Genomic DNA, 10,150 nt, shown 5'->3' with positions numbered 1-10,150 from the left:
AAATAATAATACAATTTATTAGTTAGTAATTAAAATTGTTAATTGATTTAAATTGTTACTTAGTTAGTTTTATTAATTGTTAGTTAGGTGTAAAACTCCTATACATATGGGGAGGTAATTGTTCGAATAACAACTTTAATAATACAATTTTCACTCTATATCGGTCTCTTCACAACACAAATTTAACGGACATAAATTACATTTTAGTCCCAATAACAAATGAGTGATCACAAACCAGGATGTAAATTGCTAGTGAAACTAAAATGCGGGCTTAGATGTCATTGAGGATCAAAGAGTACTGCAAGTGAAGGCTGAATTCGATCATGATGCGCTGAAACAATTTTGAAATATCTTACAGCCTAGGACTAAAGAAAGGAGGACGATTGTCACATATTCACAAGAGGAAGTGGAAATGGAGGTCTCAATGTTAATTGAGACCAATCAGCATTGAAAAACATTGGTCTAAGCTTTCAATCTAGGTGCTTCTGAAAAAAATGGTGAACAAAACAGAAAGGCTAGAAAAAAAGTGCAAATATGATCCTAAAAAAATTGACAAAAACAAAATATGGTCTAACAAATAAACTTAAATGTAATTTAGTTTAATATATAAGAAATTTAACTCCGGAAAATATGTTAGTTGTCTTCCACCCTTTCTTGCATGTTCTTCATCATGCTAAAGTTCAAAAAGATCACTCCATTTCAATCCCCAAATTTTTCATTCTTTTCAATTTTGCTCCTAAATTTTTTTATTTGTTTTAAAAATTAAATATAAATTGGGAAGAATTTCAATTTTAAGCATGAAGTTGAATAAAAGTGTCAAATATACCCATTAAGTATTAAAATTCTATTTTTATATATGAACTTAGATAAATGTGTCAATTTTATTCAAATTTGACGAAAATCTCTAACGGAGTTACATGTTGGAATTAAATGGTTTAATTAATAAATTAAAGTTTAATAATTGGGATAACTACCCACTAATTAGTAATAACTACCCACTAACTAGTAACTACCCATTAAGGTCTCTTTGATGGAAAGAGAGGGATTATAAATATAGTGTTAAGGTCCCTAAGGCCATTATCTCATCTAAGAAAAACACCATCGATAAGAGATAAATCGGTTTTAGAAGATCGAAACTTTAAAGTATCAAGAAGAATGGCTTGAGGTAAGTTTAAATTATTTTTCCGCATTAGATCTAAATAAAAGAGTTGTTAGATCATTAAGTATATAAATTTTACATTTGGTATCAGAGCCTTAAAAACTTCTGCCTTCTTTGTTAATGAAACTTATTTATAATATTTCTGCACTAATTCAAGAAAGTTTCGTTCATTTAATTATTATGGTTGATTCACGTTATTTATAATTTGAGTATATTTTATAAATGTTATTGTGAATTAAAATGTCAAATGATTCGATTGATTTAGCTAATTAAAGAATAGCCACAGCATCTTTAGTTAGGCTGAAAAATAATTGTTTGGAATCATATTAACATTATTGTAATTAATTTCATTAATATAATAGATTTTATCCCACAGGAATTTCTATTATTTGTATGTGATTAATTGGGATGAAATATCATGTTATATATTTTTTTAATTACCCACGGGAGTTAAGAAAATGAATGATTTGATAGTTTTATCATAAGGTTATGAATGTATCTGACTGAATTGAATCTTTAGCCCACATGCAAGTTTTATGTCATTAGATATATTTTAATTTAAGCATGATTTACATTGGTAAACATGATTTTGTTTATTTGCCTCAACTTATTTTAAACATGTATAATTGAATTTTACAGTTATGATACCTGGTACTGTTACTGATATCAAGTGTGAGATTCCCGAACTTGTGGGTGATAATTATAAGATCTGGAAAGAAAGGATTTTGCTTCATTTGGGATGTTTAGACATTGATGATGCTATAAGGAAAGATGAGCCAATCATTGATGATGAGAGTACTACGGATGATTTACTTCTTCATGAACGATGGGATCGATCTAATCGTCTCAGTATGATGTTCATAAAGACTAAAATATCTGAGAGTATTCGTGGCTCAATTGAAGAGCATAAAAATGTCAAAGCATTACTGAAAGGAGTTGATGAACAGTTTGCAACTTCTGATAAAGCTCTTGCCAGTACTCTTATAATCAAGTTCACAACCACGAGGCTCACTACTATGAGGGGTGTGCGTGAGCATATCATGAAGCTACGGGACATTGCGGCTCAACTAAAAAGACTTGAGGTTGATATGTCAGAGTCTTTCCTGGTGCACTACATACTAGCGACCCTTCCATCTGCGTACGGAGCCTTTAAAGTCTCCTACAACACACATAAGGAGAAATGGTCAATTAATGAACTTATGACCATGTGTGTTCAGGAAGAGAATAGGTTGTCAATGGATTTGGGTGAGAGTGCATTTACAGTTACACATGGAAAAGACCAGAAATCTCATAAGCCAAAAGGGAAAGGAAAATTATCGGCAACCAGAGGGATTAAGAAAGACCCAAAGGATATAAGGTGTTTCTTTTGTAATAAGAGAGGACACGTTAAAAAGGATTGCCTAAAGTATCCGATATGGCTTGAGAAGAAAGGTAATTTAATCTCTTTTGTCTGTTATGAATCTAATATGGTTGATATTAATTATAACACATGGTGGATTGATTCTGGTTCTACAATCCATGTTTCTAATACCTTACAGGGTATGCGAAACCTAAGGAAGCCAACACCAAATGAAGAACGCATCTATTCCGGAAATGGGATGCAATCACGTGTGGAGGCTGTTGGGACATGTTATTTAATTTTAAGTAGTGGTTTTAATTTGTGTTTAGAAAAGACCTTTTATGTTCCTAACTTTACTAGGAATTTAATTTCTATTTCAAAGCTTGTACCTTTGGGATACTCTTTCAACTTTTATGGAATGTCGTTTGCTTTATTCTATAAATCTAGTAATGTTGGAAATGGTACACTGTTGAATGGTCTTTTTTCTATTAATTTACAAAATGACGCTGCTTATAATACTTTACATGATCAATCTGGTGTAAAACGTTGTGTTATAAATGAAGATTCCTCTACTTTATGGCACCGTAGATTGGGACACATTTCTATTGATAGAATTAAAAGATTAGTAAAAGATGGAGTACTTAGTACTTTAGATTTTACTGATTTTAATACATGTGTGGACTGCATTAAGGGAAAGTAGACCAATAAATCCAAGAAAGGTGCTACAAGGAGTACAACCATTTTAGAAATTATCCATTCAGATATTTGTTGTCCTGATATGGATATGGTTAGTCCGAAATACTTCATCTCTTTCATTGATGATTACTCACGATATATGTATATCTACTTTCTTCATTCTAAAGATGAAGCTTTAGACGCCTTTAAAGTATTCAAGGCGGAAGTAGAAAAACAATGCGATAAGCAAATTAAGATTGTGAGAACAGACAGAGGTGGAGAATATTATGGTAGATACACTGAGAAGGGACAAGTGGCTGGTCCATTTGCTAAGTTTCTTCAAGAACATGGTATTGTGCCCCAATATACTATGCCTGGTTCTCCGGACCAAAATGGGGTTGCAGAAAGAAGAAACCGGACTTTGATAGACATGGTACGGAGTATGATGAGTAACTCCAATTTTCCAAAGTCATTATGGATTGATGCTCTAAAAACGGCTGTGTATATATTAAACCGAGTTCCAACCAAGGCTGTCCCAAAAACACCATTTGAATTATGGAAAGGTTGGAAACCGAGTTTGCAACATATACGCGTTTGGGGATGTCCGTGTGAAGTAAGAGTTTATAATCCGAAAGAAAAGAAACTAGACCCAAGGACTATTAGTGGATATTTTATTGGATATGCCGAAAGATCTAAGGGTTATAGATTCTATTGTCCTACTCACAGCACTAGAATTGTGGAATCGAGAAATGCAAAATTTCTTGAGAATGACTTGATTAGTGGGAGCGATCGATCCTGGAACACCGTTCTAGATAAAGATCATTATGATGTGCAACCATCATGCCCAAGTGATAGATTGATTGTTGCTAACAATAACCCTCCAGTACAATCGGTTATTGTAAGAACAATTACTGAAAATCCACAAGTTGTTGAAAATGAACCAGTAGATCAAATTTCTCAAGAGTTACCTGAGAGAGTTATGCAACCAGTTGATCAACAAGTTTTACAAAATAATGTTGATCCAACATTAAGAAGATCTACTAGAATAAAGAGATCAACAATATCTGATGATTATATTGTGTATCTACAAAAATCGGATTTTAATGTCGGAGCCGAAAATGATCCTGAAACATTTTCACAAGCTATAAGTTGTGCAGAATCAAAATTCTGGCATGACGCCATGAAGGATGAGATGGATTCTATGACTGTCAATGAAGTCTGGGATCTTGTCGCGTTGCCTGATGGTGTAAAAGCCATTGGTTGTAGATGGGTCTTCAAAACAAAGAAAGACTCAATGGGCAACATTGAAAGATATAAAGCAAGACTTGTTGCTAAGGGATTCACTCAAAGGGAAGGAATTGACTACAAGGATACATTTTCTCCTGTATAAAAGAAAGATTCACTTCGCATAATCATGGCATTAGTTGCATATTTTGATTTAGAATTGCAACAAATGGATGTGAAAACGGCTTTTCTCAATGGAGAACTAGAGGAAGAGGTATACATGAAACAACCTGAAGGATTTTCCTCTAGTAATGGTGAGCATTTAGTATGCAAGCTTAAGAAATCCATATACGGATTGAAACAAGCTTCCCGTCAATGGTATTTGAAATTCCATGATGTTGTCTCTTCGTTTGGTTTTGTAGAGAATGTTATGGATCATTGTATATACCAAAAGGTCAGTGGGAGCAAGTTTTGTTTCCTTGTTCTATATGTGGATGATATTCTACTTGCTGCAAATGACAAGGGTTTGTTATATGAGGTGAAACAATTTCTCTCTAAGAACTTTGATATGAAGGATATGGGTGATGCGTCTTATGTCATTGGCATTAAGATACATAGAGACAGAAAAAGAAGAGTTTTGGGTCTGTCTCAGGAAACCTATATCAATAAGCTTTTAGAAAGATTTCGGATGAAAGATTGTTCACCAAGTATAGCTCCCGTTGTTAAGGGTGATAAATTTTGTTTGAACCAATCCCCAAGGAATGATCTCGAAAGAGAACAAATGAAAAACATTCCATATGCTTCTGCTGTTGGAAGCCTGATGTATGCTCAAGTTTGTACAAGACCTGACATTGCATTTATTGTTGGGGTATTGGGAAGATATCAAAGTAATCCAGGTTTAGACCACTGGAAAGCTGCAAAGAAAGTGATGAGATACCTTCAAGGAACGAAGGATTACATGCTTACATTTAGACGGACTGATACTCTAGAAGTGGTAGGCTACTCCGATGCAAATTTTGCTGGATGTATTGATTCACGAAAATCAACATCTGGTTATGTTTTTATGCTTGCTGGTGGAGCTGTATCTTGGAGGAGTGCAAAGCAGAGATTGATTGCAACCTCCACTATGGAAGCCGAATTTGTATCGTGTTTTGAGGCTACTTCGCATGGTGTATGGATGAAGAGTTTTATTGATGGGCTTAGAATTATGGATTCTATCTCTAGGCCATTGCAATTGTTTTGTGACAACTCAGCTGCAATCTTTATGGCTAAGAATAATAAGAGTGGTAGTCGAAGTAAACACATCGACATTGAATACTTAGCCATTAGAGAACGTGTTAAGGAAAAGAAAGTGGTCATTGAACACATTAGCACTAAGTTGATGATTGCTGATCCTTTGACTAAAGGCATGCCACCAAAGAATTTCAAGGATCATGTAGAACGAATGGGACTTAGTTCTGTTTTATGATTTTATTTATTGTAAGAACAATGTTTTAAGTGAAACTCTAATAAGTAATGATTTCTCATATTTTATTTACGTTATGCGCATATTGATCGTTTTTGAGAAATAATAAAGTTCGGACCTAGAATAAACATATGGTTTATTCATTGAGTTTTATGGGTTGTTATTGAGAAATGTGATGCATTGTGATACATAGAAGATGATTCTCAATTTTAGAGGATTTATCGCTATGATTCATGTATCAAATTTCTTATTGTGATATGATTTTATTTATTAAACCAAGTGGGAGAATGTTGGAATTAAATGGTTTAATTAATAAATTAAAGTTTAATAATTGGGATAACTACCCACTAATTAGTAATAACTACCCATTTGGAATAACTACCCACTAACTAGTAACTACCCATTAAGGTCTCTTTGATGGAAAGAGAGGGATTATAAATATAGTGTTGAGGTCCCTAAGGCCATTATCTCATCTAAGAAAAAAACACCATCGATAAGAGATAAATCGGTTTTAGAAGATCGAAACTTTAAAGTATCAAGAAGAATGGCTGGAGGTAAGTTTAAATTATTTTTCCGCATTAGATCTAAATAAAAGAGTTGTTAGATCATTAAGTATATAAATTTTACATTACAATCTTACAATGTTTTCTCTGCCACGTCATATTCACATGTTTTTGTAAGTTGACACTATATCAATGTTCAAACAAGACATGAAAAAATAACCCTTCACCTATCCGAAACCCCATCCCCAGACTGTTGCAACTTGCAACAACATCATCCCCTTCTCTCATCTCCCAACCTGCAAAACTTTTACAGTCAAACTCGTCAGCCGAAGTTTCCTCCAACCTCCCAGCCAAACTCTAAACCATCAAAGTCTAACTAATGTTAGTCAGTCCATGGTTTCAGACCATTTTCAAAAATATATATATATATATATATATATATACCCTAGAACAAACTCAATTATCTCTTCTTAAAGCTTCAATTCCTTTTAAAATTGATTTAACTGAAATGAAGGAAAGTTTGATTTTAGTGTGAAGATCTCTCGTTGCTGTCTTTGTTTTATGTACTAAGAACTGTAAGAGCTTGTACCATATTGAAGAAATGCAAATCAGATAATTTCAGAAGTGGGTTCATGAGGATCATCATACCCATGATATTCATCATGATCACATATCAAAAAGCTCAAAGTCATCTCACACCCTTCATCCAAGCATCCCTTCCCTTTTGCACACAAAACTATAATTATTCTTCTGATCATAATCATATCCATTGTTGTTAGGCTGTGTATATATATTTTGGAAAATTGTCTGGAACCATGAGTCGATGACTAACATTAGTTAGACTTTGATGGTTTAAAGTTCGGCTGAGAGGTTAGAGGAGACTTCGACGAAGGATTTTGACTGAAAAAGTTTTGCAGCAGACGAGAGAAGGGATGGGGATGCAACGGGGAGATGAAAAAGGGATGGGGTTATGGTAAGGGTAAGGGTTGTTTTTTCTTATGTCAAACATGTGAATATGACATTGACATCATGTCTTGTAACTCCGTTAGAGATTTCCCGTCAACTTCAATAAAATTGGCACATTTACACAAGTTCATATATAAAAATAAAATTTTAATACGGGGGTATATTTGACACATTTGTTCAACTTCATGCTTAAAATTGACCCTATAATTTATAGTGTATATATTATGAGTAATAATAGGAGAGCGAAACTTTATAATAAATGTGTAAGGAATTAGTGTCAAGGTGATTAAGATTGATGACTAAGTTTAATTCAAAATATTTATTTTTCTCTTTTTTTTTTATTAATATATATATATATATATATATTTTTTTTTTCTTTTTATTTATTAGTTTATAATTATATATTTATATATTTGAATTAATTAATTATATATATATATATAATATAAAAGAGAATAAGAAGTTGAATATAATATAATTATTTGTTTTTAATATAATTAATTATTTTTTTATTTATTAATTTTTTTTGTTAACAATTAATTAATTAATTTATGTATTTTTAAAATTAATAATAATAATAAAAAATGAATAAATTAAATTAATAAAATATATAAATATATATTAAATTATAAATATAAATATATATATATATATATATTATTAAATTATAATTTTTTCTTTAAATTTATCTTTCTTATTTCTTAAAGTCTCTCTTCTCTTATTTCATTTTCTTAAAAAATATATATTAAAAATTAAACTTGTTCATAATATTATATTTTTCTTTTTTACACAATAATGTTTTCTTTATTTATATATATATATAATTTGAATTCTATTTAATATGAATATTACTAATTTTAGTTTGAACTGAAATTAAGAATTTATTATTCTAATTTTAAATTAAGTAAATATTTATAATAATTTTATAATAAAAAATATAGAGAAGGAAAGTATTAAATAATTTATTTAAATAATAAAAATTTTAAGAGAGATAAATTATTAAAAGCAGTGACATATCATCTGCTTTCACACATATTCGCTGCAATTTTTTCATTCATATATTTTATTATATTATAATATATATATATATATATATATATATATATATATATATATATATATTAAGAGCATATTATTTTAACTAATGATCCTTATTCAACTAAATGTGTGCACAACTCTAAGTTCCAATGAACATAGAAATTAGTATATCCTAATGCAATTTATTCTACTTCATTGCATTTTCTTTTTCCAGAGTGCCAATATAACAGATAGCAGCAAAAAATATATATATAAATATTATCAATGAACTACCATGTACAAAACATCTACTGATTAACTAACTAGCAGCCAACCTTTCTCTTAAGCAAAACACAATAAAAAGGCCAATCTTCTTTAGCTTCTCGGCTTTCATCGTTATAAGTAAATTGTACCATTGACCTTTTATGGTAAAGGCCTCAAAAAATATAAATATATTTTACAGATTACCTTAACTGAAACTCACCCCCAAGTGTAGCAGCATCTTCTGCTTGCTCAGAAGCTAGTAATAAACTGGAAGTAGCAGTAAATGCGGGTTCGATAGTTTCATTTACACTTTTCGTTGCCCTCTTTGCCCTTTTCGGTTTCTTTTGTTGCTCTAACTCGGCTTCCACTGTCATATCATTATCTGGGGAGACAGAATCTGTCCGTTTTGGAACCTTGGGTGGTCTCTGTTTTGGATTTTTATTTTGATTGTTACCTGCGGCCTTTCTCTGCACAATATAGAGAATTCAAGTATCAAGATTCAACGACTTAAAACATTTTGTTGTCATTGCATAACAAAGGAAAAGAATGTTTACTAATTAAGTTCTTTGAGAATATATAAAAGATGCTTACAACCATGTTTTGATAGGTGTTTCTATATCTGTTCTAGCCTTCTAGGCTTTGCAAGGTTTTTTCTTCTACTTTATCTTGTTGTTTTGCCATCATTGCCATCTTTATTAATAGGTAATATTGTAAGAACGTACAAAATACAACTTCAACCCCTAGTAATTAATCTAATTATATTTACAAAATAGTTTTTAAGTTATGTCAATGTAGTGTAGATCAATGGTTACAGTATGCTTCCAAAGAAGAGGGTAAAAATTAAATTTAAGTACTTTTCCGACAATAATTCCATATTTTATCAAATCAAATTACATACAGGTACTTCAATTTAGATTATTTCATTTGGATTATTACACTTGGCTAATTCGATACTTAAAATTCAGTATTGAACATTCACACTTAATTTAGTTTTACCAAACGTCTAACATACTCTTAATCTTCGGTGAGAAACTATTTGATTAGTGAGATTAGCACCCAACAGTTAAAGTGTAGCCAGAGAAAACAGTAAACTAGGGAAAACTAGATAGATAGAAACTAGATAAATAGACGGATAGATATGCACCTTTTTATTACTGGTCTTGGTTTTTTCTGTTTCATGAGATCCTGACTCAGAACCATTCACATGTTCTCCATTTGTAACATCTTCGAAGGAAGCATCACCATCAGCATTTACGAGAATGCCTTTTGTTCCACCCTTTCTCCCTTGTCTATCCCTAGCCTGATCAAGGGAAAAAAATTGCCGAGCTAATTGAGTACAAGAAAAAAGCATAAAACTGCATTGGCATCGGAAAATTATTAGATTAACCTGTAGTGGGATCTCTTTTAGTTTCTGCTCCAACTGGGGATCATCTATGAGCAAGGAAACAACATCTTCTGGAGCCAACAATTCCCCTTGAACATGACCTCCTGTCATGACAAGCTGTTGTACAGTATTCTTCTGGCTTGCCCTTTGCAAT

General features: G+C 31.7%; 1 protein-coding gene across 1 annotated transcript; it reads right to left on the bottom strand.

Moving 5' to 3' along the window:
• Window positions 1–8,536: 8,536 nt before the first annotated feature.
• Window positions 8,537–10,144, bottom strand: LOC124918256 (chromatin-remodeling ATPase INO80-like). The gene is made up of 3 exons (XM_047458458.1): window positions 10,000–10,144; window positions 9,757–9,912; window positions 8,537–9,079 (listed from the first exon to the last, which is right to left on the bottom strand). Exons 1-3 carry the CDS (start codon window positions 10,105–10,107, stop codon window positions 8,813–8,815), a joined length of 531 nt encoding a protein of 176 aa, XP_047314414.1. The 5' UTR covers window positions 10,108–10,144; the 3' UTR covers window positions 8,537–8,812.
• Between the last annotated feature and the right edge of the window lie 6 nt (window positions 10,145–10,150).

Source organism: Impatiens glandulifera, unplaced genomic scaffold, assembly GCF_907164915.1.
Source record: "Impatiens glandulifera unplaced genomic scaffold, dImpGla2.1, whole genome shotgun sequence".
Lineage (NCBI taxonomy): Eukaryota > Viridiplantae > Streptophyta > Magnoliopsida > Ericales > Balsaminaceae > Impatiens > Impatiens glandulifera.
The sequence above is the reverse complement of the archived record's forward strand: the minus strand, read 5'-3'. Positions and strand labels throughout refer to the sequence as shown.

Coding starts and splice junctions, on each gene's coding strand:
- LOC124918256 (XM_047458458.1), bottom strand. CDS start 10,107: ATGACAGGAGGTCATGTTCAAGGGGAATTGTTGGCTCCAGAAGATGTT. Junction 9,913..9,999: donor TAAAAGAGATCCCACTACAG/GTTAATCTAATA, acceptor TCCCTTGATCAG/GCTAGGGATAGACAAGGGAG. Junction 9,080..9,756: donor CCAAGACCAGTAATAAAAAG/GTGCATATCTAT, acceptor TATATTGTGCAG/AGAAAGGCCGCAGGTAACAA.